General features: G+C 30.9%; 1 protein-coding gene and 1 pseudogene across 1 annotated transcript; both read right to left on the bottom strand.

Annotated features, from left to right (window-relative positions):
• Positions 1-2423: 2423 nt before the first annotated feature.
• On the bottom strand, positions 2424-3598 carry LOC139497570 (sorting nexin-2 pseudogene; annotated as a pseudogene).
• Positions 3599-6135: 2537 nt separating this feature from the next.
• Positions 6136-16179, bottom strand: LOC139499519 (fibrinogen-like protein A). The gene is made up of 9 exons (XM_071288228.1): positions 16064-16179; positions 12994-13062; positions 12512-12583; positions 11739-11810; positions 10418-10477; positions 9814-9968; positions 9368-9464; positions 9023-9187; positions 6136-6372 (listed from the first exon to the last, which is right to left on the bottom strand). Exons 1-9 carry the CDS (start codon positions 16143-16145, stop codon positions 6170-6172), a joined length of 975 nt encoding a protein of 324 aa, XP_071144329.1. The 5' UTR covers positions 16146-16179; the 3' UTR covers positions 6136-6169.
• Positions 16180-17197: the final 1018 nt, after the last annotated feature.

Genomic DNA, 17197 nt, shown 5'->3' with positions numbered 1-17197 from the left:
CGTTCGAAAATTTGTCAAGCATATTCAAGATACTATTTTTTGAAAAATCCTTTGGTTTAATAAAAGGTCGACCAGATGAAGGGACGAAACAGAAATCATAGAATAATTAAATTATGTAAGCCATATTTGTTTGGCTTGCTTGTCTTGATTGTTATAAACCATAAATTCTTAGATACTTGAATGATTCAATGAGCAGGTGAGATATTTGTGTTTAATACTTTTGTCGGTTTTAGAAGTGAAACAAACAGTCTGTTTAGCTCTTCAGAATTATTATCACACTCTTTATGGATATAAAATCCGATGCATCGCGGAGGGTGATTTCCTCGGTCTTTACAAAAGAGCCAGTGAACAAAAACCGTACCACAAAGAAAAAAAACCACTAAGCAGCATAGTCTATAGTGTCATCACAGACAAAGTAGTCAACAGAAGTTTGTACTATATCTTTAAATCTTTCTACTTATCTTTTTCAATTATCATAAAACTAGTACAGTAAAATGATGAAAATACCGACTCCGAGTAAAATTCAAAACGGAGATTCCCGTATGAAACTGCAACATCAAAAGCTAAAACATTTCACACGACTGAGAATTCAAAAAGGTTTGTTAAACAGTCAAATTATTATTATGACTTTATCAATTAAGTAATGTCAACGCTGACTACTGGGCTTAGAAAATTATAATTTACACCATAACATTATAATACATGGTAATAAGAGCGCTATCATTTGTTTACATTTTAGCGTCAAGTTCTTTACTTGATGTTACTTAGAATAGAATCCTGTACGGCTTCTAATTGGACGATACAGGTTTAGAATTACCTTTAATCGAAAGTTTATCCAATTAGATTTAGAAAATGCAGAAATAATATTGACATTTAAAATGTTTAGAACATATCTTCCATTTCTGCACTTCGGAGCCATTTAAATAATGTCTTTTTCAGAAAGCGAAAGGAAATAGACGATATTTTTCAACTGAAATAAGGCAATTTTTCCCAAATGCTCATATATATTTTTTTGATTGTCATGCGACATGTGCAACACAGGCATTGCTAGTAACAGAAACTGCTACCCGTTTCCCCCTAGTTCGTGTAGTCTTCAAGGAAAAAAATAAGGAACATCAGTGGTACCTAGGCCCTTTGAAAATACAGTACGAATAATTGCGCTCTTGCAACCATATTGTTAATGCAAATAATAGATTTCAATAAGTTAGGAGAGTTGTGTTTTACCTATCAACCATTCATTGTGAAACATGATAAATCTAAGCAATCACTGGTTTTCATGGTATCTTAGTAATGATAGAGGAACATTGAAAATGAATACAAGGATATGAAGATGACGTCGTGTAGCTGCTAATATATCATCTTTTCTGCTACCATGGTAAACATTTCTGTGAACTTGGTCAATATCTTATTTAAAAAATTATGCAAAAGTAATTCATCAAATTTACAATCTAATTTTCAAATCAATCCTAACGACGCATATCATGATAACAAACAAACACTTAGGAGATCGGGAAATAGGAAGAGTGTTGTGCTACGCATTCATCACTCTTCGACCGAATTCATATTCAAACATAACATGGAAAAGAACACAATCAACACTACTACAAATAAGTTAATTTTTCTGGTTTCTAAAGATCAGAGAAGGTAAACCAAATCGCTAATTAGTTGCGACACATATGTACTGTATCGGTCTATAATTCGTTATAGCGACTGCAAAACTTGTGTAGTGACGAGAACATACAGTATCCCTCACAACTATGTCGGTTTAGGGATAAGTAGCACACACATACGATGTCCGTATAGTGTGAACATGTTCAAACGCAAATTCTTCGCTGAAATATATATTAAGAGATTTTACGACTGAAATAGGAAGTTGACGATTGAATAGTTAAATCATTGCGTGTGTCATAAATGCATCCATACGTGACAATAGAGACGACAAAATCAAGATGGAGATGAAATTCTAGTGTTTAAGTATCCTTAAAATATAGTTTAATTGGATATTTAATATACGATGTGCAAGCACTCACTGAAATCTGAGTTATTGAGTGACGAATTAGCATCAATTTATATGAACTTGAATTGATAGAACTCTGTATTATTAGAGTAAGCCAAAATTGGTGCACAATTGATACCAATGAAAATACAGACTGTCTTTTGAATTAAATCACTCAAACTGTTGTCGATTGAAAGTCCAGTATTTGTTGTTTTGTTTGGAATAGCCGTTTCCTGCTATGAATGCAACACCACCAAGCAAATTTACACTCAGTTGAATTGTCAGAATCCAGGAAAGGACACAATTGTTGAAATGATAGATTTGACAAATCTTTTTTTATTTTATTTTTTATTCTTTTCAACTAGTTTGTTAAGACTAACATATATAATATATATTATAATATATTTAATTCAGAAATATTAGCTTTTTCATCTTTCCCAAATGTACCCATAATTTACAGTGCATGCCCATAATTATTAAGACGGGTTCATCTATGAACTAATTGAAATACAAAATTATAAACAAAGTTTATCATTGTTTTTTTGTTCACAATAGTTCATGACCTGCATTAGATACCTTTGCACTTCCCATCGCCTTGGTTACTCTCATGCTATGGCTTTTGCTTCAGGTAAAAAGGCCTCCCAACATTTGAATAACTTTTGTTGATTTTCCATAAGCTGCTCTAGATATCTAACTACAGTTGTTTAAAGTCTTCCACTCTGTACCTATCAAATATTCCCATTCTTTCCGTATTGTCTGTGAAAACTTTTCAAAATCTTCCTTTCCTCTCTCAACCTTTTCTGACCACTCTGTGCCTGCGGTACTTTATTACTTTTACCGGCCAACTCTAACTTGGCTTTATTTTCTCTTTTCTTGGTTAGTGTTACTTCCGCTTCCTTCCACACTTTGTAAGTTTTAAATCGTTCATGAAAAACTTCTTTTACTGAACCAAACAAAGAAATATAATCTTTCAGTAACTCAGCCATTTGGTAGAAATCATTATCCTGGTCGTGTTGTATTATTTCTATCCTTTCCGCAGTTTCAGCTAGCTGTGATAAGGCTCGTGGTTATGCAGTATGCTCCTAAGCATTCCCTAGCATTACTGCACTCTCGGAGAAGCATTGTGGTTAGGCTTACTCTTTCCGACGATGCACTAAAGTCTCCATACTGGAATGTAATTTTCTTAACTGTACATCTAAGTTTTCTACTTGTTGGTCTCTCTCGTCAAACCACTCATCCGACTCGTCCATTTTAAATAAGACTTTATCAACAACATCTCCTACTTTATGGAACAATCTCACCACCTGCACCACTTTAAACTGATAGATTAGTAGACTTGGGTAAATCTCCCTCACGTTCTAAGAAATCACGGAAATCAGGGTCCATTCTCAAAAAAGGATGTAATGCTGTTCTGGTGAGGAATCTTTCAAGAGCAGCTCTTCTCTTTTTTATAAAATCTGATGATCCTGAATCATCTTTAGACACCTTTATTTTTGTCATACCTATAACACTTTTTCTAGACCAGGAGGAAATATAAAACCTTATTGACAAATCTTTTGGTATACATGTGTACAATGTATCAAGATAAAAGTGTACAATCATGTCGCCAGATAGTACAGACAAAGACACCTCAATTCGCTGTTTCAGAATCTAAAGGACTATTGGTGATATCATTGTTCTCACACCAAAATGAAAATAACGTAACGTCATCATTGGTTGAATTTACATTGTTTTGTATGTTTTTGACGAATTACAACGTTTTGGTGTACGCTTTTGAAAATATTACCCAGAATACATTAGATTCCGAAACGGCGATTACACTTTTAGGACGATACTGACATTTACAGAGCATTACAGTTAAATCTTGCAGCGTGAGATATACCTTCAATATAAATAATTTAAATTGTCAAGGAAAGTGATTCAGATTCAATGATGGACTTTAAATATATACTCTTCTGTGTTATACATCCAAATGAAATTTATAAACTCAAAAAATCGGTCTGCTCTCGAAACATCACGTACGTGTAAAAGGAATTTATTCTCCGAAATGTCCTTTTCAATGTTATACCACGATATTGTGCAAATGAGAGGCAAAATATACCAAAGGGTCCTTTTAATTCATAAATTGAAATTGAAATGAAACGCCGTTGGTAAAAAGAAAGAGACTAACGGACAAATAGACAACTAACAGTTACAAAACACAACTTTGAAAAAAACCCACAGTAACTTGGGTGATCTCATATGCTCCGGAAAACTAGAATGTTGAAGTATACATATATAGATGTATGTGTTTTCTTTGACAATTTAGTGGTTTTTGCATAAAAAAAGGTTTTTATAAAATTTCTGGTATTAACCATTCTTAGGCTAAAATCAACAAATACTTAAAACAAATAACATCTTTCTCATCGAACTTCAAAAATAGGATACAACGATACTCTCAAATCTGCCTCATCTTGCTTTTCATATAGTAAATTGAACATACGAGTCGGTTAAAAACAAAAGCTTCCCAATTGTGAACTTTACATGCGCTGAATGGGGCAACCATTATATGCTTATTTTATTTTCAAGTTTTTCTTTGAATTTTAAACACATGCACTAATTTTTTGTTTCTTTGATTTTTTGATGCGGGCGTATACTGAAGGTTGTGGAAACTGATTGAAATGATAAAAAAAAAACATTTTAGAATCACAATGTTATATTAGCATAAAATATTTTGTACTTAGAATTAATATTCGCATATATATATTATAAACTATCGGCGGACAAGTCTGCAGCTTAAATTCTCAATTACGAAAAATATGTATATATGGCCTGATATAAAAATGTGCTCTTAACATGTGAAGATGTGGTATGATTGCAAATGAGACAACTCTTCACAAGAGACCAAAATGACACACAAATTAATAACTATAGGTCACCGTACGGCCTTCGACAATTAACAAAGCCCATACCTTATAGTCAGCTATATAGACCCCGAAATGACAATGTAAAACAATTCAAATGAGAAACTAACGGCTTTAATATAGATTACAATGTGAAAATGGAAACTATATTTAAATCCGATATCGTAGAAACGAAAAACTTGATATATCTTAAAAAGATAATTCTGAGGACAGATTTTAAAAAATCAATATAAATACACAGCGAATATAACCCTACTAAGCTGAGTTCTACGTGAAGTCTACATTTCTTAATCTAATTTTAAATGTTTGGTAGAAAATAAATATATTTAGGCACAGATAAAAGATGTTTGAATGGAAAGAACAGTTAATACCATCACGTCATGCTCTTAACCTTACAATTACACAACATACAATCCTTTAGAATAAATCTGTATTTCAATAGCAAAGGGAGTAAAACAAATGATGTGGTGTGATTGCAAATGAGACGAATATCAACCAAAATACATATGAAGTGGATGTAATTATAGAAACCGTACAACTATAAGAAAAACCATAATGCACAGTCTAGTATGTGTTACATGTTAACGTTTCGTCGTTTGTTTTCTCTTAATTTTGAGTGTAAATTCGCATTGCGATAAGACGTGTCACGGTACTTGTCTATCCCAAATTCATGTATTTGGTTTTTATGTTATATTTGTTTTTCTCGTGGGATTTTGTCTGATGCTTGGTCCGTTTCTGTGTGTGTTACATTGTAGTGTTGTGTCGTTGTTCTCCTCCTATATTTAAAGCGTTTCTCTAAGTTTTAGTTTGTTACCCCGATTTTGTTTTTGTCCATGGATTTATGAGTTTGAACAGCGGTATACTACTGTTGCCTTTCGTATTATTTTTCTTCAAGTAAGTTGGTATTTTATTTGTTGCTGCGATTGTTAAGATTTCTTTCACTTTGCGTTTATTGTTACGAAATATGGATGCTGACAGTAGGGATAATGCTACGTGCATGTAGCTTTGGTTTAAGCCGATCGGATGTTTAAGCCGTACAAAATTATATTAATTTTGTTTAGTAATTTATGTTTTTGTTTGTTTGGAATTGTATATTTTCCAATATTGTCAGTAATGTTTATAATCCTTTAAAACTGTTTGGTATGTTAGTAGGTTATACAAGATAGTCCAACCATATAAAACAAAAACTTAAGTGCATGGAAGCTAAACAGAAAAGTGAAAAGAATAAATTGAACATATGTTTTAACTTTTATTTTAAAGATCTTGGAATTTATATTTTTCGGATCATCATAACTGGTTTCGATATGACATTGCCCCAGTACGGTTTTTTATCAGTACGACTAAGGTCACAAGTGGAACAATGATAATACCACCAGGATCCTGTGTTGTAGTCTGCACAATTGGTTTTAAATGTGTCGTTGTCCTGGTCCACAGTTGTAAATTTCTTACCGTTGTGGCTACTGAAATAATCACCTACAACGACAAATGAGATTTAAGTTATCAAAAGGAATAGAAATAGTATATCCATAAACAAACAGCAATATTAATACTTTGTCATATTTATATATCAAACAGTGGCTAGTTGATATATTGATATTATAATATGTCATTTTCCATATCCAACCCCTCACCAGCCCTTGTTCACGATATCAGTTCAAGCCCCAAAAATGAAATAATATGTTCTTTTTATCATATTCTCCAGCTGAAGACATATAGACAAAATTTTTTTTTTGAAAACTTTGAATAAATTAACTTGTTGTAATACTTGTTTTGTATTTAATAGATTTTCCTGATTCCTAATAATTAATTTTTTCCAACTTTGTCATGTTTCCACATAAAGACGAACCATTAAGACTATTGAGGTGTATTTTTGGAATTTACCGAATGATGTTGAAATGTCATGCAAAAACGTTGCAAAAGAGAATATGATAATAACCAGAAGCAGTTGATATAAAATGAAAGCAGTTGATATTAACCAGCAATCTCCAGCGCAGAGTTCATATCCGTTCCAATACTGTACTTAAAATGACCTCAAAGTATTGAAAGTAACGGATATGATCTCTGCGCCGGAGATTGAACCAGAAGCAGTTGATACCATAAGTCATATCTCACAGATTAAGCAATTCTTCAAATGCAATAAAGAGATATATGTACAAATTAGTGTGTTATAATGAGGTACAATTATACCAAATTTTTTCTATGAAAAAAGTCATCAAAGAAAAATCTTAGTTTTTCCGAAATTCGAAGTTTTGTTAACAGCTAATTTATAATTATAAACATACCAATGATAACTCAAGTCGGCACAGAAGTAGTGACTACTGGGCTGGTGATACCCTTGGGGAGTTAAAACTCAACTATCAGTGGCACCGACCCAGTGGTTGTAAATAGACTCGTCATAGATACCAGGATTGAAATTTTATATTTATACAAGACGCGCGTTTCGTCTACAAAAGTCTCATCAGTAACGAAAAAATTGAAAAAATATATTAAACAGGCCAAATAAAGTACGAAGTTGAAGAGCATTGAAGACCAAAAACTCCTAAAAGATTAACTAAATACAGCTAAGGTAATCTATTCTAGAACAGACTATTTCAAAAATTATAAGTTTTGTTAACAGTTAATTTATTATTATGAACATATCAATGATAACTCTAGTCAATACATATGTGCTGACTATAAGTAGATGATAAATATCGTACAATGTATAGATTATCTATCCGAAAGAGTTATCAATTATATTTCTGTAACAAGGTACAAATTGAAAACATTATGTATATATACTTCGCTATTCCAAATTAATCACGATCACATCAAGTTCTGTTTGTATTTTCTGATTTATATTTGTAACCAGTTTTCGGTAATGTACATAAAACTCCGCATGGGAAGTCGATGCCACAGCTGGTTGATTTGTTACACCCTAAACATGCTAAAGGACTTCTGTCATTGTCTGTACTCTCCAGAAGCATAATTGATAGTTTTTGTAAATTAAGTATTCATAACATCATAAAATTAGTATAAATGTAGGCAACAGTAGCATGCCGCTGTTCAAAAGTCATAAATTGATTAAGAGCAAACGAATCCAGGTTACAAACTTAAACCGATGGTAATACATTAACTATAAGAAGAAATAAACGAATCCACAGAAACACTAGAATGCAACAAAAAACAAACAACAATGCAACCTACATAAAAACGAACTATTAGAAAACAACTACCATACTCTAAGCATTAATTTGTTTAGCAACCGACGCGTCTATAGCTTAACGTTTTGAAATATTTTATTTGTAATGCTATTCAGCTGCGTTATTGAATTCACTTTACCTTGAAACAATTAAATCAATGCAATAGACATAATAAATTTCAGAATAAAAAATATCGCGCGCCAGTCTAGGACATACATCATTCCTAGGTCTAATAATAACCTCTTGGATCTAACTAAATATTTTGTTGTTGTTTTGATTATTATATACTTTTCCTCCGTGCACAGTCTAGCCTAATTCATAACCTTCAAACGGATATATCTGATATTTGCCCCCAGAGCTTGTTCATTGATTAATTTTGCTTTGTGTCATATAGATAATAATATTTTACAGTAATTGAAACTAATATATTAGTATAAAACACAGAATAAAACATGGTAAAACTTATGAATACTTATGGAAGAAAACAAACTCCCTCGCTTTTCATACCAAAATCACTTTAAACATAGAAACTACGAAATTTTTATACTACGAAGCACTGTGTTCATTTTTAGAAAGGTTGAAAAATGAAGGCGAAACATAACAAAGGGCATTTCCGACTAATAACATGCATAAGTCAATAATAAACTGACAACGGTAAACAACGAAAATGACGACTAGCCAAACAACAGTATAAAACACAACTCGGAAAACGTAAGAGTGAGCAATACCACAAAACAAAGCACAGGGAATATATCAGGTGATTCCGGAAGGGTAAGCAGAAATTGTTCCTCTTGTGGCACCTGTCTTGTTGCCCACATAAGCATACACCCGGTGATAAGTCTTATTCAAGTAGCCATACGCGGGGAAAAGTGGACATAATTGTAATTATGAAAACGTTTTCATTATCTGCTGAAAGACCAATAACATTTAAAATAACTCACCTGCATTTCCGGAGTAATCGCCAACTGTAAGTTTGTATTTTGATGCAGCGTCTCCGACAACAAATATTTTATATACAGCGTATATTTTTTTGTTATTTTTGTCCACCATGTCCACTCTCAACTCGTACTTCCCACTGGAGGTCAACATATGGATGAACTGGTTGCCTGTATAATAAACAAACTGTATATCAATATACATACAGAATATGAATTCATCACGAATATAAACATAGTATTTATAATATGTATTAATCACTAACTACATGCATTAATTTCTAATGCCTACTATCCTTCTCAGTCTGATTACTCATTTTCGTCGATAATTAAATTAAAAACAAAACTTACCGAACCAGAAGTCGCCATTTATATCACCAAATCCATTTTCGCATTCCTTCCATGTACGTTTAAAACCAACAGATCCACTATACCGTTTTAACATAACCTGATAAATAGGCAATTTGACAGCGAATTATTTGGCATATCGAAATAATCAGATCATTAAATTGTCTTTACATTTTCGGTAAAATTTGTTTCTTCTTAAAACACCTATGTTCAAATCGAACGTTATTATTTGTTCAAGTTTGTAGAAAGTTATATTTTACACCCAGTCATTAATACTGTATTAATCAAAGTTCTAAATCAAGCAGAAGTATTATAAAGATGGTCCTTTTTTTTTCGATATATGCATGTCGTAACAATGGTACAAAAAAAAAACCGTGAGATGAATTCATTTTATAAACTGTACAGCAATTAATAATTTTTATGCCTCAGGTTGATAAATTAAGTCCTACCGTCCATCCTCCCCCTTCTGTGGTCATATCACAGTACGCCTGAACAGGATTATCTCTCCCTGGATATATCTTGTAAACACCATCATTCAGTTTCTTCTTTGTTTTCTTCTTTAATTCTGTACAGTCTTTGTACTTTGCAATTGGTGAACATATTCCTGTAAAAATATCGAGCATCGTTTTGTTTATTGCAATCTTATCTTTTGCATTATAACTAAGGATGTGCTGTCTTTCTACTTCTATTTTTGAAGTTTACGCTAATATTGTTAAACCCCTCTGGGATTTTTTTAATGGCTATGCATTATTCTTAGTGACTGTATTTGAAACAAAATTAAAAACAAAGCTACTCAAATTTCTATTATATTTTTACAATTCTTGTACATTTTGAAATATTTTCTTTTCCATTACATTACATTACAGAAACATAAAGACAACCTTTTCCAGCCAATATCTTTCAAATGCCTATATTGCATACCACCAAGACTTATTTAAACACAAAAAAAGCTAACTTAAATAATAATCGATTTTTTACGGCAATAGAACAACAACTTAACAACACGATGATTTGTCTAAAAGCCAAATAAGGTCTTGCACAATTTAAAATCACCTTTTGTGTCCTGTTTGAGTAAGCCAAATATTCTCCGAGTTTCCCTCTCTCCTTTTGATTCTAAAAAAATACCAAGAAAAGTCAGCTCTCACAAAATAAGTGACATGAAAATAAAAGCCGATAATAAACAGAAATTACTTAAATCAATGTTTAAAGACTATTTCATTCTATATATACGTCTAAAAGAGTCCTCAAATCACATTTTACTTGCCTGTGTTTGAATGTTTAGATTTTTTTTAATGTCTGTAAATCTAAATGTAAGGTGCATTTTAAGAACTCGTCATGTTGTTTCAAATCAAAATTTAAAAATATTATTACGTATCCTATTTTTAATACTAAATGACAATTTCTTGTGAGTCAGATTTTTAAGAGTAAATGATGTTCTCACCGCAGTATATTCATTTAAAATAAAACAGAGAATTTTATATATAGATTTAAAAAAAAAATCGTAATAACAAAACAGTAATCCTCATGGCTATAAAAATATGTGTAGTATACTAATATAAGGGAATAGAAGGAATGAAAGAGAAAACGTATGTCGGGAATGAAATTATGACGATGTCTAGACGAGTTAAGGTACTTTCTCGCACCATATACATGTATCTCGTGAAAATCAAATTCAAAGCCAGAGGCAAAACAACGAAAGGATGTTGAACTATAGAAATACTAGTTTTATCATCTGGCTATAAGATAGAACCATGCTTTATATATGCGTCGTTTTAAATGCTTAAGGCGAGTTAACACTCAGCAACGTCCCGCCAGAATGGGAGCTGTAACTCATATTTAAATAGACAAAATGCCTTGTTCTAAAGCTTTAATACAAACTTTAATTTTCATAGAAAATCTAAAGTTTCCATCCTTCATCCAGTTGACTTAAAAGAACCTTAATATTACATTAATTTTCAAATCCCACTTGTCCTCAATTTGCTTTACATATTTTCTATTGGGCTTCAAGCAAACAACAATGTATCAATAAATAACGAAAAAAGAGTCTGGAATAACTTTTCTATTTTTATTAGTTTGAGTTATATGATTGATATTCTTTGGAAAAATTGGCAAACATTACACTGATCTTTAGCACTATGGTCGTTGTGTTCTTTTTGTGGATTACCATGAAAAAGAATTGATCGCAGAAAAAAGTGAAGAATACTGAAGCCTGTATGATATTCATTATCATTTTCAAAGGGAAACAATGATGAGATTTGAATAGCGAATTGTTACTTTTGATGCAGATAAGTTTTTATTACAATTGTTCTATTCCATTATTATTTAGAATACCTACACAGTATATAAAATATATTAAAATCTGTAACAGAAATACCTTGAATGATCCATTTTATTTCTTTTCTGAGTTTTGTATTTAATTTCACCACATCTTTGTATACTTCAATATCTAAAACATAATCAAAATGGTGATGACTATTACAAATTCATTGCAATGACTATCATACATTAAAATTAGTGGTATAGAATTCAGACTGCTAACCATTATATTGCTGACTTTAAAAAAAAAGAAAAACTCAACGGTTAAAATCGATAAAAATAAGTCACATATATTCAGGAACTGTTAAAGCAGTCATGAATTTTAAAAAACATAAATATGCCTTGCAGTTATGCTAGTGCCCATGATTCGTGTTGAAGAGGAAACTTTAACTAAATATATGACAAAAAAACTACATATTTTCAGTAACAAACTAACATAAAAGCTCATATATAGTTAGATAAAATGAACTTCACTAGATGCGCATTTCGACAGTAAATGTCTTCACGTCTTGTCTAATGTCCATGTAAGGGTGTGCACACAAACACGATATTCTATCGAGCAATGACCGAGAAGAAATCATATTGCTATGAAGTATTTAAATGTAGATTTTGAACTAATATTTTCTATTTAATGTAATATTCTGTTAATCAATTCAATTAATACGATTTCCTGAAATTTACTAAAGACATGTTTGTTTACAATAATAATTTAAATCAAACTTTAAACAGTAAAGACCCATATGATGCATTTCTCCAGAATTTGATATTAAATTCTAAAAATTTTGAAGAGGTTCTCAACGTTCTTAACATAAGATAACATTTATTACATACTGTCTAGAATATTCTGGGTATCCTTTTTCAGCTCTTTTATAGTTTGGTGTCGGTTACTATGGATGCATATATCTAAGCAACAGTAAAAAATATAAATGTATATAAACAGAAACTACAGTTTCATGAGAACATTTAGAGCTTTTTAAAACTAATTATCATTTGCTTATTGTTGGGGTAATACTCTTGATACCATTTTTTTGATAATTGTAGGTGTTTGTGATATGCTTTTAAATTTTGAAAGATATTCAACAGTTTTGATCATCAATTACTAATATGCATTAAATGAATGATATATGAAAGCATACATGTAAAAACACGAAATATTGTCATAATCATATTTCTAAATGGAAAAAATAAAATGCTATTACTCCCTCTTTAGTTATAGAACAACAAAGGAAATACCCCCAAAATATGATAATAATGGGATATCAATAAAATACGTTATGTATATAGACAATTAAAAGTCGTCTACAGTCCCTTACCTTGTAACTCCTGCATCATTTTGTCGACTCTCACACCATCCTCCGAGGACTCACGGTCATTTCGAACACCTGAAATATATAATTGGTTGTGAAATAGTATTACTCACTTTTTAAAGAAATATTTTAACCATTAAAACGCCTATGTTTTCTGATTGATCTTTGAACGCTATTTCGCCAAACATTCCGCGCGTGTTGTAATAGACATTTAAACAAAAACACATGGTTCAGGACTCTTCAGAAACACTTAATATATTTATAATTTGTGAACATGCAGTTTTTCAACATGCAAATTTAGAAGGGATTAAAAAAATGCGCTGACCTTCCATTGCAGAAATAAGAGGCTCTGCAACAATTTCGAAAGTTGAATACATATATAATGAGCAGATTTAATTCAAAGATAACTCAAAACCCATGTTTAACATGACATATCATGATGTAAATATGATTACATAAAAAAAATAATGACACATATTTGAAGCCTTGTAAAACATTCAAAATTAACTTTCAAGCATTTTATAATAAACAAATGCACAAAGTCACAGTTTAGCAAAAAAATGATTAGTAAAATTGAACGAAAAACTTTTAAAGAACAAACAACCATAACATGGCATAATGAGCTACACAATATTTTTGAAACAATCGATAACAAATATTAGACTCCCTATCTCTGAAAAACACCTTTGAAGGCAGTAAATAAGATGTAAAAAACAAAAAAAAAAAACGTCTAAGAAAACATCTACGACTGAGTTTTTTTGCCAAATTTTATAACGTAATCATCTTCATTCCTACAACACCTCCCTTATTTCTCCTTTGTAAGTAACTTTACAATGTATGTACATTAGGCTCAGTTTTGATTGATAAACAAGTAAATAAGAATAACACCAAAGTCACACTTGGGATCTAAAGGATAATAGTTTGAAATATATATTATATCATTTTAAGCTTTTTGTTAAAATGAACAGATAAATTGCCATAAAATATCATATTCCTATCATTAGTCAATGACTGTTGTTATCATTCTAGCAGTCTTAAATTAATGTGCTATACATGTATCAATAATGTATCAATTAAATTAAAACACTGAATTCAGAAACTTGGATAAGCATTACTTATTGCGATTCTTCAACCATTGATGATAATCTGAATTTGAATATTACGAGTTCAGGAAATGTCTTATACACATATTAAAATGAAGAGTTTTTTCTTTGATTTTGAGAAATAATTCGTTTCCCAATTGTCGCCTTATTTCAACAATCAATTTCTATAAATAACTCGTCTCTATAAATAACTTAATAAGAAACATATTTTAACACATTGTGGCATTTATTTCTACATTCCAAATTGTTCATCGGGTAAACAAATATAATTTGAAAATGTCATACGGTTCTACGACTTGTAAATAATATATTCCTGTATTAAATCTAACATAAATTTCATTCAAATTAAAAAACGATGTACTAATTTAAAAAAATCAACATCTAATTATATTTCGTACTCATGAAATTTGACAATAGACTTGAGTCGAAAGATACTAAACATATTAAAAACCTTTTTGTTTTTTGGACTTCTGTAGATCTTAGCATGTTCACAATTTTCCCCCGTTGTGTTGAATAGTTAAGACGTTTGGAAGTTAAGAAAATAGAATCAATAAATAATGAGCAGATTTAATTCATAGATAACTTATAATACATGCTTAACATGATGTTCAAAGATGTAAATATGATTATAAAAATAAAATCATAATCTATCAACACTTATATGACACGTATTTGAAGGCTTGTAAACAATAAATTATCTTTCAAGCATTTCGTAAAACATAAATACTAATATTTTCAGTTTGGCAAAATGTGTATAAGAAAGATTCAAAGAAAAACTTTGTAAAAGCACACAATCATAACATGGCAAAACGAGCAACAGAATATTTTGAAACAATATCTAACACATATTAGTCCGTATCTCAGAACAACATCTTTAAAAGCAGTAAATAAGATGCAAAAAACGTCTAAGAAAACATTAACGACTTAGTTTAAAAAAAAATCTTATTACGTAACCATAATCATTCTTACAACATCTCCCTGATTTCCCTTTTGTTTCTAAACTTTTTTTTCTAAAGTATTTTGACAATGTATGTACATAAGGCTCAGTTTTGATTGCTTAAACAAGTAAATAAGACTAACACAGTCTGATTATTCTACACCAAAGTCACACTTAGGGTCTAGAGAAATAATAGTTTGAAATATATAATATATCAATTGAAGCTTTTTGTTAAAATGTACAGATAAATCGCCATAAACTATTATTCCATATAACAACTATGAATGGTTTGGTTATCATTCAAGTAGTTTCAGATTAATGTGAAATACATGTAATATATCAATTCACGAATACCCACTAAATTCAGAAATTGGGACACACATAAATTATTGAGATTCTTCAACAATCGATGATAAACTGAATTGAATATTTCGAGTTTAGGAAATATTTTATACACATATGAAAATTTAAAGTCTTTTTTTACTTTTGAGAAATTTTCTTGTCCAAAATATCGCCCTATTTCAACAATCAATTTCTATTAATAACTTTTATATAAATAACTTTATAGATCGATAAGACCAGGTAAAACATGTTTTAACACATTGTGACATTTATTTCTAAATTGATCAACGAAAAGAAAATGGCATACGGTTCTACGACTTGTAAATCATATATTTATGTATAAAATCTAACTTAGTTTCAAATTTACAAAAACGCTGTACCATTATAACAAAATCAACACCTAATTATGTTTCGTACTCATAAAATTTGACAATAGACTCGAGTCGAAAGATACCACACAGGCTAAAAACCTTTTTATTTATTGGACTTCCAACGATCTTAACATGTTCGCAGTTTAGTTTTCCTTTGTTTTGAATAGTTGCAAGCGTCTTTTACTTCATAAACATGGATGTACAGATTTCTCTCTTTTGAAGAGCTTTCTCATTGGCAAAAATACCACACATTCTTTTTTTATATGTAGATGAATTGGTATTGCACGAAACGAACGTAATCAAGACATAATATTTAATATTACCTCTGACCATAGGCACATCTTTTGAACAGCATACGACCAATCCGGAATTCAACAAGACCAACCAAAGAAACATTTTGTACATGATAGACAAAGTTTCACATGTAACACCACAGATAGACTAGACTCATTTGTCGAGTATTTATTACAGACCTTTTGTTTAATTATCAGACTTAATTACAGTTTCGCGTGATAGAAACAGTCCCTGTTGATACATATATACACCAGATGGTGTACGGTTTATTTGTAGTACAGTACGTTTGGAAATTTAACAGTTGGTCCACGTAAAAATTCAAACCCAATTCATAATGTTTTTTGATCTACTAGCATTGTTTCTGTCCTCGATCTTAATAAGTTTGTTTTTGTAGAACACTCCTATTCAACATATTTCTGTCGAAAAGGTCACATTTCTGTCCCCGACCCCAATAAATCAGGTTTCTCCCCTAGACCCCATTAGTTATGTTCTTGTCTCGATCCCTGTTAGGGATATTGATGTCGTTAATTCAAATGAATTATGTTTTTGATCACCGATCATAATTAACATTACTCGGCAGGCCATCGAGTGTTGAATTGTTAACCTTTTAGAATAAGTTTATTTAAGGGATCAATAAGTTTTTTATGATCGTTTCTAAGTTTCCGTGTGCATTACTAATGTTTCCGAACTCAACCTAAAGTCTTATGTTTTTGTATTCAACTAAGATTAATGATATTTCTGTTGTTGTTGATTATGACTTATACAACCCCAAAAATTATAGTGTTTCTGTCTCAGGCCCTAATTACTTTTGTTTCTTTACTTTGACTTGACCCTTATAACTTATGTTCCTATCCCTATTACTTATATTTATGTCGTTAACTCCAAAATGTCAATGTTTGCGTCCTTATGTATGTATCAAAAGTGAATGTTTTTGTTTTTTTACCTAAATTTTTAATGATGTAAACACGTCGCAAACATAATGTGAGAACATAACGTTTTTGAAGCATCATATCGTTAAGACTTTATGTGGCTCAATTTAGGCATTAAAGATCGAATACAATTAAAATGAGAACGCCTTCCCCGTTATTTAACTAATTTTTATTGCCGTGTCCAATGGTATGCCCTGCGTATAGATCAATAAGGCCTATATATTTGCCAAAATT

This window comes from Mytilus edulis, chromosome 12 (assembly GCF_963676685.1).
Source record: "Mytilus edulis chromosome 12, xbMytEdul2.2, whole genome shotgun sequence".
In the NCBI taxonomy this organism is placed as follows: Eukaryota; Metazoa; Mollusca; class Bivalvia; order Mytilida; family Mytilidae; genus Mytilus; species Mytilus edulis.
The sequence above is the reverse complement of the archived record's forward strand: the minus strand, read 5'-3'. Positions and strand labels throughout refer to the sequence as shown.

Excerpts from the sequence above, each read along its gene's own strand:
- LOC139499519 (XM_071288228.1), bottom strand. The coding sequence starts at position 16,145 with ATGTACAAAATGTTTCTTTGGTTGGTCTTGTTGAATTCCGGATTGGTC. Across the intron at positions 12,584-12,993 it reads AATGATGCAGGAGTTACAAG|ATATATGCATCCATAGTAAC; the intron begins GTAAGGGACTGT and ends ACTGTTGCTTAG. Across the intron at positions 9,969-10,417 it reads ACTCAAACAGGACACAAAAG|GAATATGTTCACCAATTGCA; the intron begins GTGATTTTAAAT and ends ATATTTTTACAG.